Source organism: Lipotes vexillifer, unplaced genomic scaffold (assembly GCF_000442215.2).
Source record: "Lipotes vexillifer unplaced genomic scaffold, Lipotes_vexillifer_v1.1 scaffold382, whole genome shotgun sequence".
Lineage (NCBI taxonomy): Eukaryota > Metazoa > Chordata > Mammalia > Artiodactyla > Lipotidae > Lipotes > Lipotes vexillifer.
Genome location: NW_006780611.1, coordinates 11,498,855 through 11,517,999, shown reverse-complemented (window position 1 = coordinate 11,517,999; position 19,145 = coordinate 11,498,855). Strand labels below are relative to the sequence as shown.

The 19,145-nt window shown below is 53.7% G+C and overlaps 1 protein-coding gene across 1 annotated transcript in view; it reads left to right on the top strand.

Moving 5' to 3' along the window:
- Positions 1-3,928: 3,928 nt before the first annotated feature.
- The window catches only part of NCF4 (neutrophil cytosolic factor 4), a 17,893-nt gene continuing 2,676 nt past the window's right edge, over positions 3,929-19,145 (top strand). The window contains exons 1-7 of the mRNA XM_007454076.1: positions 3,929-4,067; positions 9,665-9,749; positions 10,198-10,351; positions 12,311-12,381; positions 15,630-15,757; positions 16,828-16,885; positions 17,567-17,665. Of these exons, the coding sequence (XP_007454138.1) occupies positions 4,036-4,067; positions 9,665-9,749; positions 10,198-10,351; positions 12,311-12,381; positions 15,630-15,757; positions 16,828-16,885; positions 17,567-17,665 (627 nt within the window). The 5' untranslated portion in view covers positions 3,929-4,035. The remainder of the gene's footprint in view (positions 4,068-9,664; positions 9,750-10,197; positions 10,352-12,310; positions 12,382-15,629; positions 15,758-16,827; positions 16,886-17,566; positions 17,666-19,145) is intronic.

Genomic DNA, 19,145 nt, shown 5'->3' with positions numbered 1-19,145 from the left:
GGGAAAGAGCTGGCCCACCTCAGGCCCCTGGCCCTTCCCTGGACATTCTTGTCCCTGCCCCCCTACCACCGAGTCAGGGCCACGGGAGGCTTCTGGGGGTGGAGGGGGCCGGGGATGGGGAGGGAAGACCTTGAGAAACCTGGGAAGGTGAATTTGAGGGCTTGTTGTACCCTACACACACATACACACACACACACACACACACACACACACACGTACACATTGAAAACTTTGAATAAGATTTAGAAATTCCCACATCTAGGCACTTTTCACACATTTTTTCTTGTCAATTCTTACTACAACCCCATTTGGTAACCCTATTTCACAGATGAGTAAAGAAAGGATGAAAAGGGACATATTAGCTCACCCAGGTTCACGTGCTGTAAATGTATTCATGTTTATGGTCATTTTGTGCCCACTTAGATTCCAGCATTTAAATATATCCTCTCTGCAGCCACTATGGAGGACAGTATGGAGGTTCCCTAAACGACTGAAAATAGAGTTACCGTATGATCCAGCAATCCCACTCCTGGGCATATATCTGGAAAAGATGGAAAATCTAACTTGAAAAGATACATGCACCACAGTGTTCATAGCAGCATTATTTACAATAGCCAAGACATGGCAGCAACCTAAGTGTCCATCGACGGATGAACAGATAATGAAGATGTGGGATATATACACATTGGAATATTACTCAGCCATAAAAAGCATGAAATAATGCCATTTGCAGCAACATGGATGGACCTAGAGATTATCATACTAAGTGAAGTAAGTCAGACAAAGAAAGACAAATATCATATGATATCACTTATATGTGGAATCTAAAAAAATGGTACAAATGAACTTATTTCCAAAACAAAAATAGACTCTCAGACACAGAAAACAAACTTATGGTTACCAAAGGGGAAAGGGGAGGGTAAATTAGGAGCTTGGGATTAACATATATGTAATACTATATATAAAATAGATAAACAACAAGGTCCTACTGTATAGCACAGGGAACTATATTCAATACCTTGCAATAGCCTATAATGGAAAAGAATCTGAAAAAGAATATATATGTATATACATAAAATGGAATCACTTTGCTGTATACCAGAAACTAACACAACATTGTAAATCAACCGCAATAAAAAAATTTTAAATAAATAAAAAAATATATCCTCTCAGACTCACAATGTCACTACTATACACATCGCATGCTTGGATAGGCACAGCATAAACACACTCACACTTGTCTACACAGACTTGTACGTGTTTATAAACATGTTTATATACAATACGTGTTTTTAACTATACACGTATGATGATACACACAATCACATGCCAGTGCTGGATCATACTTTCTGGCTAAAATTGTCACTTCCTTTCTTTCCTGACCAACCCTAGGCCAATGTCCTCCTGGACCCCAGCCACGGCTCAGCGCTTTCACCTCTTGGAACTCACAGACAATGGCCACATCTGCCACAAGTAACCCTGTCCTGTTACTGCTCATTTAGCTGTTTCATCCTCCAGATGAGCGGAACCCTGAGACACCAGTGACTGGGTCGGAGTCATTGTTTGTATTATTTCTGGCTCTTTGGGTTTCCACCCATGGCCTGGGAGAGTATCTCAATTCCTGCAGTGACCCCGGGCTGATAGCTGAGACGTTCTATTCCTTTAATCAGTTCTGACACTCAGTTTCACACTGGGACCGCAGATTTGACTTCCTGCCAACAGAGCAGGACCTATAGCCTGGACCTAGTCCCAGATTAGGCATTAAAATCTCAGCCCTATGAACCCATTTCCACCCTTGCTTTTCCCATTGGGTGTGGCATGCCTCTCACTGGTATAGATTTCCCCTCTCTTAAAATCTGAAAATTACACTTGCTTGCTTTTGAGCTGGACTCTCTATGTTTAAAATACTTAAAAATGTATTATCTAGCGGTTTTTATATGCCTGGAGTAGGATGGCAAATTTCAGCTTGTGTTCACCCTGCCATGTTATATTCTAAATGCTTTTCTTGGTAAATAGTTGTTGATTGGGTATCTCTCTCTTTTTCTCCTTTCTTGTCTTCTCTTCTGTCCTCCAAAGCAGTCCCTGCCTCCCAAGGAGCCCATAAAGGACCTTGGTTTCAGAAGAGCCTTTGGCCCTGAAGAGAGGGAGGGAGATCCTCACTGGGTCAGGACTGTAGTACTGGGCCCAAAGCATATTTCCTCCCGGGGACTCTGCCTCCACCCTGAACTCTATTGGGGGCAGAAGGTCCCTTGGGGTGGTTGGGTAGAGCGGGACGAGGTTCAGAGAAAGGGCTTGAGGCTCCCAGCTGCCCTTCATTCTTGGAGCCAGACAGCTCTTGGGATCCTGAGAATGGCTCGTATTCCCAGTCCCTGTGTCTGGGAAATAACAAAGGAACTGCAGTGGGAAGTCCTGGTTCCAGGCTCCACCCAGCTGGCTTTGTGCCCACAGAACCCTGTCCCAGTCCTGGGGGATCTTAATTCAGCATGGGTTTGGGGCAGAGGAAGTCAGAAGGGCCCATTGTGTGATGGCACAAGGCATGGTTTCCCCATCATCTATATCCTCTTCCTGCTGCCTTTCTACTTTATATCTGTGATGCATGAGTTTATATGAATGTGAATATGAGTGTGTGTGTGTGTGTGTGTGTGTGTGTGTGTGTGTGTGTGTGTGTGACCAGTTGGGGGTTCCTGGGTGTGGCTGTGAACTTCTAGGGTGAGCTCCCTCGGAATCCAATAGCCAGACATGTTAGAGGGGCCACAGAATCACCTACTAGAAGCATTGTGTTCATTTCCTGAATATTGGGTAAAAGCCCCTGCAATGTGCTAGGCGCTGCGCTAGCTGGGAAGACAGTGGTCAAACATATAAATACATGAACAGATATGAAGTTACAATAGTTCCGAATGCTCTAAAGCAAAAGTACAGGGATCTGGGAGAGAATATCAGAGAGAGTGTGACATATTTAGGGTGAGTGTTCAGGGAAGGTCTCCCTAAAGAGGTGACTTCCAAGTCGAGCCCTAAAGGAGACAGGGAAGAACATTCCAGCAGGGGAACAGCATGCACAAAGACCCAGAGGAGAAGACATCTTGGAACATTCTAGAAATGGACTAGAGGCCAGTGTGGGAAGGAAACAGCCCGGGAGAGGGGGCTGGGGAAGCCAGTAGGGTGTTCAGAACTTTGGAGGCAGACAGGACTAGAAGTTTGGACTTTCTCCTAAGTGCAGTGTGAAGCAGTCAAAGTTTAAGCAGGGAATGGTGTGATCAGAGTGTGAAGCTCACTCTGGTTGACAGCCCTGTAGGGAGGATTGGCTATGGCAGGCCCGTGTAGGCCCAGGGATCTAGGGATGAGGAAAGTACAGCCCAGAGCTCCAGGAAAAGGGGAAGACGGAAGCATAAACCAACCTTCACACTCTAATATGACACAAGCACCTGTGAGCACTAACTTCGTTGGGGGAACCAGGGAGGCTTCCTGGAGGAGGTGGCTTCTGAGCTGAGCCTTTGGGAAGGTAGGCAAGGTGGAGGCCAGCACTCCAGGCCTACGGAATAGGTTGGGTAAGCCTCAACAGTGAAGGGGTGCAGGTTGGATTTGATGAGTCAGTGGATGTGAAGTGACTCCCCAAGGTTATAAGTCCCCATGGTGGCCGAGCCAGCACTGGGACCCGATGTCTGATGCAGAGGGGCTCTCTGATGCCCAAATGAATCCTGGCCCCAAGAACTGACATCGAGGAAGTCCCCAACACCCCCCATATCAGTGCACTCCTGCATACGCAGCGACAGCGGGTGCGCACTTCTCCACTTGTGGTATAGCTGGGAGGTGAGGAAGAGGAAGTGTGGGCCACAGGCCAGCCCCAGAGGGCCTGGGGGAGGGCCTTCTTCTAGAGTTGAGAGAAGCCAGGCTGGGGCCTCCCTAAAGGCGGCTCCTGAGGACTCCCGGGACCACAGTCTAGACGCAGGGTGGCTGGAGGGAAGTGAGGGGCAAACTCAGCCTGGGCCTGGCTGGGAGAGAAGCTCCGCCACCCCCTCCCCTGGACCACTGACAGCCATGGCCGTGGCCCAGCAGCTGCGGGCTGAGAGGTGAGTGCAAGGGCGCTGCCCTCCCGGGGCCTCCTCACTCTTCCTGGCGGGCCTTGGGGGATGGAGGCTTGCCCTCCTGCAGCCCCTTATCAACGTCAAAAGTTGAGAGGCTGGAGTTGAGTCAGAACCCAAATACTCAGAAATGCAGACTCTGAGAACCGTTTTAAGGAAACTCCAAGTCATGGCTCACCTCCCTCAGGCACGGATGAAGACACTGAGGCTCAGAGAGGGGGAGTGACTTTCCCAGGGTCACGCAGGAGTGGGTGGTAGAGTCTGGACGGGAACTCAGGTGTCCTGGGGCCCAGGCTGGGCCTTGCTGCTCCACGCTGTTCAGTAATGGCTTTTCATTTTCTGTTCAGACAGAGGCATAGAATCTGGCTCTTTTCCAGGGCTTGTCTCAAATATCACCTCCTCCGAGAAGATTTCCTTGATAGCCCCCTTTGAACACTTGCCCTGTTTCCTTTTCCTGTGTAGTCCTTACATCACAGGCATAATAGTCTATACTCATTCACTGGTTTTCTTTACCACTGGCTCCCCAATTAGAAGCAAGTTCCATAGGGTATTCATCTCTTTTGACCACTGCTATATCCCCAGGATTTGAACAATGCCAGTGCAGACTAAGTGCTCAGTAAATGCTGGTGAGTGAATGAATGAAGGAATAAAGGAATGAATGGACCACTGAGCTGAAAAATGTTCTTAAATCCTTCTGGTCCAATCCTGTCACTGTATGGGTGAGAAAACTGAGCCCCCAAGAATAAAGTAGTACTTACTCAGGGTCACATGGAATGAATGGCAAGGCTGGGGCTCAGAGTACAGCCTTGTCAGGGCCTCGCCTCGTTTCTCAGGAGGCACTTTCTGAATGTTAGGCCTGTGCTCCGAGCTCTGGGGGGACCTGAGGACACAGGGCTTTGCTCCTGCCCTCCTGGATTGGAACAGCAGGTGACAACAGCAGGTGACATCAGAGTGTGGTAACAGTGTGGAGGTGGCTCCGAGGGTCACTGGAGATGGGCCAGGCTGCTCTGGGCCGAAGTGGGCAGCAGGGGGCCTGTGGGGGAGTCTGTGGCTGGAAGTGGAACCCGGGATGGAATTCCCGAAGGCTTGTGTGTATAGCGGGAGGGGCAGCAGAAGCAAATGCTTGGAGGGTAGTTCAAGAATGGCCTTTGAGAGCCACAGAGGGTGGTGCTCGGGGCTGGGGTGAGGTTCTCCCAGCAGATCCCAGCCCCTCCAGCCCACGAGTCCTCCCTGGAGACTGGGCCTGGCACGCAAACCCAAACCTTCGGAAAACAGCTGCTGTTTGAGGCTGGTGGCACTTCCTATTTCTCAGAGCACGTGGGTCAGAGAGAGGGTGCGCAGAGCTGGCCAGCCGGACAGTGTGTCCCCTCCCTCCCACTCCCCGTCCCTTTGCAGATGTCCTTGGCCCTCCACGGAGGAAAGGCGCCCTGCTCCCCTCCTTCATGGGGCCGTAGAGCCAGGCCCTGGGGTCTCCCAGCCTCCCTGCACCTGGATGCCTGTCTGAAAGTGAGCCCCCGATGCTTGAGGCCGAAGCGGAGGATGTGATGGGAGGGCAGTAGATTTCTGGCAGCAGGACTTTCTAAGACCCAAGACGTCTAAAGATGGAAAGGACTGCCGTGGGGGGAGGGAGTTTGCTTCCCACAGACATGTTTTGAGCACCTACTGTGTGCAGGCAGCACAAAACCTGAACTAGCTGCCACCTCAGGGTCTTTCCACCCCTTACTCAGCCCGTCCCGTGCAGGTCCCCAAAATGCACTTCTCATGAACGATATGAATCTACGGGCTCTGAGTCGACTTCAGCTCAGAGGGGTCCCGGCTGAGGTGTCTAGGGGGCAGCTATTCTAGCGGGACTTGCAGCCGGGTTTGTTGCACCCCTGGCGTCGCCCTGATACAGCAACTTCCAGGCTCAGCTCCCCGCACCCAACCCCCTGGCAGCCAGGCTATTTCCACGTGGCCCAAAGCAGACTTGCTGAAAGACAGACACAGGGAAGTGGCCTTGCGTCTGAAAGACAGACACAGGGAAGTGGCCTTGCGTCTCCCTGAGCACCTACTATGTGCCGGGGCTGTTCTGGACCCTGGCGATGCAGCAGTGAGCAGGGTCCCTGCTCTCGTGGGGATTCTCCAGCTGTGCTTGTTACAGATGTGACCTCTGAACCCTCCAGGGATGTAAATACTTCCATGGTCCCCATTTTGGAGTCGGGGAGAGGCCAGAGCGCAGAGAGGAGTCTCCCCAAGCCTGCTGACCTTGGTGATGGCAGAGCGGGAATTCAGGTCTTCATCTTTCACCTGTGCTCTCCCGCCCCATGACACACAGGTCTCCCAACGTAACTCCTTCCTCACCCCACCCCCAAAGGGTGGGGCCCAAGGCCCTTGGTGAGCAGGCCCTGCCTGTCTCGCTGGCTTCGTCCCTCATAACTTGCCTCCTCTTGCATGCTGGGGGTCATTCAGGTCTTCATCTTTCACCTGTGCTCTCCCGCCCCATGACACACAGGTCTCCCAACGTAACTCCTTCCTCACCCCACCACCAAAGGGTGAGGCTCAAGGCCCTTCGTGAGCAGGCCCTGCCTGTCTCGCTGGCTTCGTCCCTCATAACTTGCCTCCTCTTGCATGGCTGGGGGTCTTCGCACTCGCTCTTTCCCTTGCCTGTCATCCTGGGGCCAGGTCCTCTTTACTTCTCCCCCTGACCTGGTGCCACTTCTTCTGGGAAGCCCTCCCTGACCATCCTCGATCCTCCTGTATACACAGGACCCCTGATTCTCTCTCTCTGATAAACGTCACCCTCATCTTAGAATTGTCTGCTTGCCAAGCTTTTTTGCCCACTACTACCAATTCGTTGAGGGAATATAATATTGGCCAGGCTCCTGCTGCAGCTCGAAACATCATGGGCTTTTCCTTCACAGCTTCTAGGACCACTGAAATTATGTAATAATTTGTCCAACTCCTCCACTCAACTATGAGACCCAGGAAGGCAGAGGCCATGTCCTAATGTTCTTAGAACAGGGTCTGAGCTACAGTAGGTGCTAACAACGTTATTATTATTATTCTGGATGGGGTGACTGAGGCTGGGAGGGGCTAGGGTTTATCTGAGTTCACACAGCAAGCTGTTGGGAGCTTTCAGACCAGGGCCAGTGCAGCAGTGTTTGGGAACAAAATTCTAGAGCCAAATCCCAGCTTCTTTACTTACTTGGGCAAGTTCATTAACCTCTCTGTGCCCCAGTTTCCTTGTCTGGAAAAAGGTGACGCTGTCTTAGAAGGGCACCTGGTGCTCAGTGTGTGCACAGAAAACCGTTAGCTCTAGTTACTATTACCCAACCCTCCTGATTCCCCGGAAGGGGCCATTTCTACCTCTATGGTTTCTTCCTGCCCCACCCCCATCCTACTGCAGGTGAGATACCCAGGAAATGCACAGTCTCAGGGGAGAAAGTGGAGGAGGAAGCTTCTCCCATGGGTGTTACCACAGGACTATGTGTGGAAAGTGAGTGGGGAGGTTGCCAGCCGCCACCAAATTGCTCTGGAAGTGCTGGGGATTTCCTCTTCCCGCCCTCTGGCACCCTGAGTCACCTCCCCGCCAGCCTCCAGAGTCCTGAGGTAGCCGGAGGTCCCAAGCAGCCCAGGTCACGTGGGGACCAGCAAGGGCTGGGACTGGGTGTGTAGACTCTGAAACCAATATCGACTGAGGTCCCAGCCGGCTCTGAGGCTCGGACAGGGCAGCCCTGCCCGCCTCTCCCACTCTGTTTCCCAATCGCTGCAACAGTAACAGGATTGCTAATTGCTTCTCATTTCCTCATCTGTCCACAGTCGGCTGGACTCAGCGACCCCTAGCTTTTCCTTCTCCATCTCCTTGGCGGTCCCTTTCCTCTTCCTCCGTCTGTCCCTCTCAGCCCCTCCTCTGCTCAGTGATTGCTCTTCCCTGGGGGTCTTAACCATCAGTCACAGGGCAGATGGTTTTTACCACTCCCACTCCAGTGGGGGTCAGCCCCACCCCCGCTGAACTCCAGAGCCACACACCACCTTTTGCCAGACCTCGACCTGTGTGCCCAAGGGACCTCTCAGATTAGCATGGCCCAAACTGAGCCCATCAACCAGGCTCCCCGCCCCTCCACCCATCCTGGTCAGAATACGGGTGACATGTGGGTGTCACTCCTGACACTGCCTTTTCTTTCATCTCCACGTCCAAACAGTCTCCAGACCCTGCTGGTCATAACTCTGGAATGACTCACAAAGTAGTAGTGTGTCTGTCGAATATGCAGAAGGCTGCAGAGAACAGAGGAACTGATAGTGGCTGAAACAAACAGGGCTTTATGTTTTCACATAATGAGAAGTCCAGACGTAGAGGCCACAGCTGGTTCTGCAGCTCAGTGACTTCAGGACCAGCGTTCCAGAGATTCCTGTGATCAGTCTCATGTTTTTGTCTCATGGATGCAATGTGGCTGCTGCAGGTCCAGATGTCTCACCTGCTTTCCAGGCAGGCAGAAGGGGAAAGGGGAGGAGACCATGCTAGCCTTGTTCAATCCTCTGGATCTTGAAGTGAACACTCTCCTAGAGGCTCCTACAGCCTCTAGGTTTCCTCTTAGGTTTCATTGGCCAGAACTGCTCATATGGCTGCTCATGGCTGCAAGGGGGTCTGGGAAACAGCAATGGGATTAGCATGTTTGGCTCAGACCAATAGTGGTCTATCACCTTGGGGCTAGGCATTGCCACCCTGAAAAAATTGGAGCTTGATTAGCAGGAAGAAGCAGGGGACACAAAAATGGAAGAGTGTCTGCCAAGGGTGGTGTCCCTTGTGTCTGTCCTCTCGTCCCGTCCCCACTGTCTGGCTCAGGGCCACATCATCTCTCAGCTAGACCACTTCAGGGCATCCCAGGGGTGCTCTGTCCCTTCAGTCTCTGCCCTCCTTTTCCTGTCCATGCAGCTACCCCAGTTGGCCTCCTAAAGCCGGGGTCCTATTGTGTTTTCACTCTCTTCTGAAGCTTTACATGGCTCCCTGTTGCCTATAAAACTCCTTAGCTCAGCACTGGAGACCCTCCTCAACCTGGCCTCATCTGCCTATTCAGTCTCTGATCACACCAGACTCCAGCCACACTAGACCTGGAACCAATCCTCGGGCCTCAGACCCTTAACATGTGCTGTTCCTTCTGCCAGAAGGCCTTTCCCCCTCCCCGGTCCTACCTGGTGGACTCTTATTCAGCCTTCTAGACCTGGCTCCAATGTCACCTCCTCTGTGAGGATTTTCCCAACCTGGGTATAATGAGCCATTCTCTCTGGGAGGTATGTGTTGACTTTGTTTACCCCTGTGATCCAGGGCCTAGAACAGGGTCTGATAGACAGGGGTGCTTGTTTCCCTGTTCCCGGGTGAATAACGCAGCCCCAAAGCGATTTGCTAGACTCTACTATGGCTGTTGATATATGGCTCCGATTCCAAATGCCTTCACTGTCAAGGTCTGGTCTGTGTTGCTGCCTGGCACAAGAGGGGTGCTGAACGGGGGAATGCAGGTACACGGGTTCGCTTTGCACAGGGCCTCACACCCGGGGGCCACCCAGCACAGCAGGGTGATGACCAGGGTTTCTTCTCCCGCCTCCCTCAGCGACTTCAACCAGCTTCCTGACGACATTGCCACCTCAGCCAACATCGCCGACATCGAGGAGAAGAAAGGCTTCACCAGCCACTTTGTAAGAGAGACCCCTGGACCTTCACCCTCTGACCTCCGAGCCTCCAGCGCTCTTCTCTCTTCACTTCTATCCCAGGGGTTCTCAACAGGGCGATTCTGCCCTCCAAGGGACGCTTGGCAGTGAATATCTTGAGACAGGTTTGACTATCACAGCTTGGGGCAGAGCGTCTACTGCCTGGAGTCCGGGGATGCTGCTTCATGCAGTGCGGTGCACCGGACAGTCCCCACGACAAAGAATTACCTGGCCTCACATGTGATACCAAGGTTGAGAAATTCTGCTCTGACCCTAGGACCTGTGGACCTCTCCCCTGCTCTGGCCCTGGCCTGCGAGGCCCCACCCCCTGGTCTTCAAAGCCCCACCCCCTGGCCTACGAGGCCCCACCCCCTGGCCTACGAGGCCCCACCCCCTGGCCTACGAGGTCCCACTCCCTGGCCTCTGTCCTCCTTAGGTTTTTGTCATCGAGGTGAAGACGAAAGGGGGGTCTAAGTACCTCATCTACCGCCGCTACCGCCAGTTCTACGCCTTGCAGAGCAAGCTGGAGGAGCGCTTCGGGCCGGAGAGCAAGGCCAGCCCCTACACCTGCATCCTGCCCAGGCTCCCAGGTAGGCCACCAACGGAACGGGCTGCCCCAGGATGGAGCGGCGCCCGCCAGCCTCTCTTCCCAGCTCTGCGGGCGCTCTTCTAGTTTAGTGAAAACCGTTCATTTAGTCCACGGCCCCCCTCCTGCCAGCCATGGGCTGCCACCTCTGGCTCTCCGGACTTACAGCCCTTGACCTCCTGCTCTGCGATGACCGTTACGGCCGCCCTGCTTCAGCGATCCACCGCCAGCTTCGGAGCACATCAGCCCGGGCCTCTCCTCTTCGAGATAGGAATCCCCGTGTCTCCCACGTTAAACACAGACTCATCTTCCAGCCCTCCCTCTGTCCCCTGCGGGGGACCTGCCCTCTAACTCCCCAGGTCCCCGTGGCTCCCCCTGCTTCCCTGCTCTGCTGGGACGCTGTGGGTGCGCACTTCTGCTTTTGGACAGTCCCCTCACCCCTTGTCTCCTGACCTGCCTCCCCTGCTCAGTCCTCACCTTGGACAGGCCCAAACCTCTGGCTTCTCAAGGCCAGCCTGCATGAGCCCAGCCGGAGAAAACCCCACCAGAGTGGGGTTTCAGGTACACGGAGTGGTCTTGGCTGTGCCCTGCACACGCTGCAGGCTGCGTCCAAGCACCGTTCCCCTAAGCAGCAAAGGCACTTCCTGAGCTTCCCTTCCTCAAACTCCAAACCCTGCCTCCAGCTTGCTATCCTCTCTGCCTCAGCCAGTGCCCAAGGTTCCCTGCATCCAGTGTCCAGCATCCAGCCCCAGGGAGGAAACTGTCTCCCAGGGGTTCGCCCATTCCCTGGCCCCGCCCCGTGCCCTCCCCCTCTCTGAGCAGCAGGGAGGAGGGGTCCCTCTTGCTCTCAGCTGACCTCTCCTCCCTGACAGCTTGTCCCATGCGTTCCCTGTAGACTCACCTTCTCTTTTATATTCTGATTCTCTGCCAAGCCTCACCACGGGAGGGCTTGGCTCTCTTCCATCTTTAAACAAACACGTGCCCTAAGTGGGCATTCTGGCCACAAGCCTCCTTGAGCCCCGAGGACCCTCAAAGATCTCTGCCTCCTCTGGTGCTCCTTGGAAGGCGGGCATCCTCTGTACCGTCATCCTCGGTTTTGTCTTCTCACTCCCCCATAGGCAATCTGACCCATGCCTGGGATTTTAACTGCCCTTTTCTTGCTGCCAATTCCCCAATGTCTCTCTCTACCCCAGACCTCAGATGCTACCCTCCTTACACCGCCAGATACCAGACAGTGTGTCTCACAGGCAGCGGGCAGCAGGAAGCCGACCCGTCTCACATTCGCTTTCTGGGGGGCTCTCTGGGTGGGCAGTTCTCCCAGGACCTCCACCTGAGTCTCCTGGAGAACACATTTGTCTTTGGCCAGCCGTCATCGCTTTCCCTTTCCCCACAAACACTCTGCCTTGCTTGTGAGGAATGATTCACCCATCCACTGCACAAATATTTATTGATTTGGGCATTATTCTACACCATGGTTCTTAACCTTGGTGACATATTGGAAGTACCTTGAGATTTAAAGAATCCTGATGCCCGAGTCCCACTCCCAGAGATTCTGATTTAATTGTTCTGGGGTGAGTCCTATGCAGTGAGATTTTAAATGCTTCTCAGGTGACACGAATGTGCAGCCGGGGTGATGAGAACATAGCTGTGAGCACTGCAAAGCTCCTGTTCTCTCAGAGCGAAGAATTGTGTGTGTGTGTGTGTGTGTGTGTGTGTGTGTGTGTGTGTGTGTGTGTGTAGGAACAGGCAATACATAAACAATTAAAACAAGAAAAATATCAGCTGGTGATAGTACAACTCAGAAAATGCACGTTGGATGGTGGCCGCCGCAGCGCTGTGGGAAGAGGAAAGGGAAAAGCGCTGAGCCAGTGCGGAGGGTTCCTGGCCCGGGTGGGCAGCTCTGGGTCCAGACACCACACTCTTGGGTCAGATTTTCCCAGGACAGCTCTTTGTGTTTCCTCAGCCAAAGTCTACGTGGGTGTGAAACAGGAGATTGCCGAGATGCGGATACCCGCCCTCAACGCCTATATGAAGGTAACAGAGGGGCCAGGCCAGGTGGCCCCTGGGAGGGCCCAGGATGCTGAGGACGGGCGGGGCCCAGGAACCATCCCTGGGTATGGCTTTGGGAACTAGGGCTGGCTCTTCTGCTCTGATGGTCCCCATCTTCAATCCTTAAAGGCCAAGCCTAGGCAGAGAAACAGGATGTGTTCTCAGGGTTCCGGGAGACGGGACAGGAGCAATGGAGAAAGTTCAGAGAGCCACACCTTGAACTGACAAATCTAATGGCTGTGCCGGGTGTCCTGGTACAGAGGAGAATAGGATCCAGTCCCTGCCCCAAGGTCCCTGCTGTCCAGGGGGAATACAGACAGGTGGGTCATGAAACCATAAAGGGATACGGTCTGTATAACAAGGGTATGGCGGACCAAGGCCCCGGCTTTCTCACATAGCACCTTTGTTTGAACAGGCCACAGGCTGGATTTTATTTGCATCCATGGGCCTTGGATGGATGCCCTAGTGTATCCCCCAACCTGTAAACTGTCTACCTCCTCAGAAGATGGGAACACAGAGGAAGGAACATCTTAAAGGCAGAGAGCCAGGCTGGTCAGGAAAGACCTTCCACCAATTAGAGCTGGGCAAGAGAGGGATAGTTTTCCTCGTGAGGTAGTGAGCACCCTATCACTAGAGGCATGCAAACCTTGGCTTGATGACAACCTTAGGAAACTGGGGAGAGAAGCCCTCTTCATAGCCCAGAGGCATCCTCACAGACAGTGAGGCCTCCCTGTTCTGCTCTTACGGGAAAAGTACACCGAGCTAAGTGCTCTGGTCTTTGCTCTGACACTGAGTGGGTGATTTAGAGCTATTTGCTCATTCTGTCTAGGACTTGGTTTTCTCACCTATGAAATGGAGCCATGCCCCCAGCTCTCCTGTCTCACAGGAGGGGAGTGATGCTGGGATCTATTGAGAAAAGGACAGGAAGGTGCTTTGTAAACTGTGAACCTGCTTCCAGAATGCGAGAGAGCACGACTCCTAGTGGAATGAGGGGGCCCCAGGAGTATAAAGGGGGTGGAGGAGGGAGAAGGTGGCCGCCTGCCCTCTCCAGTGGCTGCAGGAATCCTGGGCTCTGGGCAGAGGAGAGGTAGGGTGGGAAGGCCCACGGGCTCCAGTACTGGAGGCGTCTCCCCTGCAGGGGGCGCTGTGACAGCTGTTCCTTCTGGGCAGCTGAGGGCTCCACTCACCTCCAGCGGGGCAGGAAGGAGGGAGGAGGGGCTGTGGAGCTGGAGCTCTTCCGTCCACGGCTGGTCTTGGCAACCAGCAGCCTGAAGGATTTCATCTCTGCCTGTCTGTGGCTGAGTGGGTTCCTCGAAGCTCAGAGGTCAATCAGTAATATGGTAACCTCACCCTGGGCTTGAAACATTCAGAGACGGGGAGCTCACTACCACTCTCCCCTGACCCAGGCTGCTCGTCCATTGTCAGACAGCTATTAGAAAAGCCCGACTCCCTGTGACTTCTACCCACCGGTCTCACCTCTGTGCTCATGAAGAATAGGGCTCACGTGACAATGACAATTGCCTACAACTATGTGGAGTGATCTGACTGGCAACAAGGAGGCTCTTGATATACATTTATTGGATAAATAAATAGGCTTATTTAATTCCCTCAATAACCTGTGAGTTCAATACTCTTATCCCTATTTCAAAGTGAGGAAATGGAGGCACAGAGAGGTAGAGTCACTCACTCAGTGTCACAGAGCAGTTAGGTAGGTAGGATGGGAATTTTTTTTTTTTTTACATCTTTATTGGAGTATAATTGCTTTACAATGGTGTGTTAGTTTCTGCTTTATAACAAAGTGAATCAGTTATACGTATGCGTTTGTTCCCATATCTCTTCCCTCTTGCGTCTCCCTCCCTCCCACCCTCCCTATCCCATCCCTCCAGGCGGTCACAAAGCACCGAGCTGATCTCCCTGTGTGCTATGTGGCTGCTTCCCCCTAGGCATCGACCTTACGTTTGGTAGTGTATATATATGGTAGGATGGGATTTGAACCCACATCTCTGTGACTCCAGGGTTGTGCTCTTACCCACTGTGCTGTATTGTAATAAAAGTAACAGCAACAATGATAATATCCAGCTTGGATAGGGCCCTTGCTAGATGCCCGATGCTGTTCTAAGTGTTCTGCACGTATTCACTTACTTAAACTTTACACAATTCCACGGGGGAAATAATACCACCTCCATTGTATTAATGAACATACAGAGGCACCCTTGCTCCAGGTCACCCAGATGAGCGGCAGAGCTGCGATGCTACCCCGGGCATCGCCTGGCTCTCTCTGTGCCCTTGAGCCCATCTCTGGGCTGGCCCCCTGCCCTCCCTATAGGACAACCGTGTCTTTTCCAGGCTCTGCGCTCCCAGTTCCTCTGGAGAGGAGTTCCCGGCTCCTCCCCGTGCTGCTGCCCCCTGTGGAATTCTCTGAGGGGGTCTGGGTGCCTCTGGAGCTGTAGCACTCAAACAGTGCTCCTGGGGACCCGTGCAGTAGGCAGCTTGGGGGGATGACCCTGGCAGGTCCTGGGATCTCTGCATCCTCACAGCCTGAGGGTCGTTGCATTGTGGTGGGTGTAACCAGCATCTGATTGAGAGTCCCGACCCCACCACTTCCTAGCTCTGCCCACCGGCCCGGGCACTTTCTCACTCTGAGCCTCAGTTTCCCCAACTATGATATGAGATGAATTATCAGGAAGCATTTTTTTAGGCTGTAATTCCACTAACTGTTGTTAATTTGGGTTATTTGGGGAATACTTTCCCCACCATTGTCTCGTTTTGATCTGAGGGATGAGCCTTGGTGGCAGATGGCTCTGGGTGTCACTCGCTAGGCTGTGTGGCCTTGGGCAGGTCCCTTCACCTTTCTGACCCTCACTCCCAGGTTACTGTTAGATGGAGTGAGGTCACACCGTGGGGCACTCAGTGCAGTGCCTGGACAGTCACCACCACATCACGTTACCTGTCGTCACCATTATCGTCATGTCTGAAGGCCTTCAGGTCTTTTCCAAATGAACTGTTCTCAAGCAAGTTGGCCACCTCCTGACATGGAACGCAGGGGCAAATCTTGTGACGTGTTACCCTCAGCCTACTGAGATTTTAAAATACGTGTTACTTGTTATCAGGCAGAGGACCATTAGTGGAGAGAGGCGGGCCCAGCACGGGGGACGGGGATGGAGCAGCTGGGCTGCGATGGCGAGAGCTTTCTGCTGACCGCGGCACCTGTCCTGCATCCTCCCCAAACGCAGCACCTCCTGAGCCTGCCCATCCAGGTGCTGATGGATGAGGACGTCCGGATCTTCTTCTACCAGTCGTCCTACGACGCGGAGCAGGTACCCCAGGCTCTCCGACGGCTCCGCCCGCGGACCCGGAAAGTGTAAGTGACCGGCCCCTGCGCCCCCATCAGCTAGAGCCCTGGGCCACTTGCTCCTAATCAGGCGCTCTGTCCCAGAGGCCTCTGCTGCAAAGGCACTTATTTTCCCCGAAAGAAGCAAGGAGTAGAGACCAGGTCTATACCTAAGCACTCCAGGGTGGTTTGGCTTGTTAGGTGAGCTTGGAAAATCAAGCGTAGGGCCCAGAGGACAGAAAGTGTGTTTGACGGTAAGGGCTGGAGGACAGGGGCTGGGCCATTGATGGGGGAGAGCTTGGTGCCTCAGCAACCACCGGGGATGGTCCGAGGGCTTTGGGTGTCTGGGGGGCGTAGGGAGTAGGAATCTTTCTGTCTGCAAACACTGCTCCCAGCATCTCCTGGGATGCCTTGTCCCTCGTTAGTTTTAGTTCCATGGAGCCGGCTGTGGCTCCTGGTGTATCACACTGGTCCCCAGGGGGTGCTGCTACTCACTCCCTTATTCCAAAGGGCCCGCAGCTCCCTCCAGCCCCTCCTAAGCTGGAAAAAGTCTTCCAAAAATCCAAGCCACGGAACTAGGGCTGGGCTTCCAAACAAGAGGCTGCTGCTGCTAAGAATTCCAGGACAGGGCTCCTGAGCCCCGCCCTCCCACACAACTCCTCCCTCCTCCCTCTGGCCAGTATCTCTGAGTGTCCTCTCTGTGTGGTGCCTGGCCATCTCCCCTGTGCACCCAGGCAGGTGTGCTCTGAATTCCAGCTGTGCCCCACAGCAGCCCTGTGTCCTCGAGTGGAGCTCAGCACTTCTTGAAGCCCATTTCCTCAGCTGAAAAATTAGGGGTTGAGCGTGGGAGCAATGTGAAAGGGCTGGCAAGCTATGGCACTAAGCAAACATATATCTGAGCCTATGCCTCCTGGTCCACAGAAGGGGATGCAATCCCTCCTCCAGGGCGGTGAAAGCTGTGGGGAGTGTGCTGGTCCAGAGGAGCAATTGTAGCTGCATCTTTAACACCCTCTCCCTCCCCTGCCTTTCCTGCCTCCGCTGAGGGTCTCCTCCGGGCACAGAAGCAGGAGAGGTGACAAGCCCCTCTTCTTTCTCCACAGAAAGAGCACGTCCCCACAAGGTGCCGGCTTTGACCACATGGCAGCTCCACGAGCGGAGGTACCTCACCACTGGGCAGCAACCTAGCTCCACCCTTCAGCCACTGAGCCCATCCTGCTGGCGCCCGCTGTGTGCCCAGGATGGGGCTGGGTATTTGGGGTGTGGAAGGACCCACAACCGTGGCCTTGGACTCCTGAGGACTCCCAGCCAGCTGCGGGGAGGGCATGTGAGGAGCACACGGAGGCAAAGGGGAATCCATCCATCCATCCATCCATCATTCATTCAGCAAGCTCTTCTGGGTCAGCCCTGCCTTGGGGACTGAAGCGTCAGAGGTGACTCAGACCAGGCCCTGTCCTCAAGGGGCTCACAGCTCCCCAGGGATGCACCCTTAGAAATGGGCATTTCAAAACCAGTGTGGTCAATGCCCTGGGGGTTATGGGGGCATTGGAGTCCCCAGTGAGGCCTGGGGGATGGGGAGTTGCCCAGTCCACGGAGTTTGGCCCCTTCCCTCTCATGCTTATCCTGGCAGGCCTGGAAGGAGCACCATTCTGGGAGTCAGGGAGACATGGGTTCTAAACCCAGCTCCTCCGCTAACAAATAGAGTGGCCTCAGACAAGTCACTTATCCTCCCTGAGCCTCAGTTTCCTCATCTGTTAAATGGAACGCTGACGTATGTAAAGCACTTTAGTAGGAACTCAGTGAATGTTTCCTCCCTCCCTCCTTACTCCACCTTCTCCCCAGGCCCTGTTTGACTTCACTGGGAACAGCAAACTGGAGCTGAATTTCAAAGTTGGAGATGTGATCTTTCTTCTCAGTCGGATCAACAAAGACTGGCTGGAGGTAAGGTTGGAAGTGAGGATGGAGGTGAGGATGGAGGTGAGGTGGAAGTTAAGTTGGAGGTGAGGTCACTTCAAGTCTGTGAGGGGACCAGAGAACACGGAGGTATCTGAGAAGGCCCCAGGGAAGAGATGCTGTCCAAAGATAGTCCTGGAGATCTGGGCAGGTGGATCGGGGAAGCCTGAGGAAATACAGCTGTGTGTGGCTGGAGCAGCAGATTCTGAGCCTACACTTGCGTTTGGTACTGACCCCAACCAACGGTCGCTTTAGGCAAGTCAGTTAACCTTCTGAGTTGAATTTCTTGGTCTATAACAGGGTATCTCAGCCTGTTCACTACTGGCATTTGGGACCAGGCCGTTCTCTGTTGGGGGGCTTACCTGTGCACTGCGGGGTGTTTAGCAGCGTCCTTGGCCTCCATCCACTAGATGCCAGTAGCATCCCTCCAGCTGCAACAATCAAATGTGTCCCAGACCTCTGGCCCTGGAGGGCAGAATCACACCCAGTTGAGACGCACTGTCCGTAATCTGGGGTAACGTTACTCCCCACGCAGGGAGCGAGACTTGAGCTCCAGAGCCTGGCGTGACATCCTAGCTCTGTTTTTAACTAGCTTTTTGCAACGTTGGGAAACTTCATCAACCCCGTGGTTTCCTTTCCCATAAATGGAGATAAGTAACAGTGGCCGTTTCTTCACAGGTTTCTGGGAAGGGTTGAAGGAGGCACAGCTGTTCAGGGCTCGGCCCATAGGGAGCCTGGGTGTGTGGCATCTTGGCCATGCTTTGTCCCTGCACGCGGCAAGCGTGATCCATACAAGGGTTCATAGCACGACTGGAGATGGGGGGTGGGGGTCCCCGGGTGGGAGGCCCTGGCCTGGTGCCAGCCTTTTGGATTAAGTCCTATAGTTATGAAAGACTCTCTTTTCTCGGGGCTCCTGGGGGGTGGGGTGTGAAGGAGGTCATGGCACAGGAGGCAGGGCCAGCCCCCGGGGGTCCTGGAATCATTGAGGGAAGGGGAGGGTCCCTGGCATCCAGGGGCTGGAGAGGAGTGTGGACCAACGGTTGGTCTCGCAACTTGGTGGTTTTGATTTTACGCCAGTCCCGGACCTCTGTCTCAGGCAGTCTACAAGCTGTTACGGGTGAGGGGTACTGCTGGGTCATATTCTCCAGAAACAGGAAATGTTTCTTGACTTCTTCTTTTCTAGAAAGTTCTATGAGTCCGTATGCTGGCCGACTTGTGGCCTCTGATGGAAGGGAGGGTTGGGGAGGAGTGAGGGTAGTACTTCCGCCTCAGTTTACACATCTGTAAAAGGGGACGGAAGCAATATGTCTTCCATAGTGTCACAAAGGTTAAGAGAACAGGTGACAAAGCACAGGCAGTGGCTGGGTCTTGGATGGAGTTTAGGAGAGAGGCCTGGCTGTCTGGTCTAGAGCAGATGGAATCCGTGGACAAATGAGTGAATTGGCCCCCCCCTCCCTCCTCCCTCCCC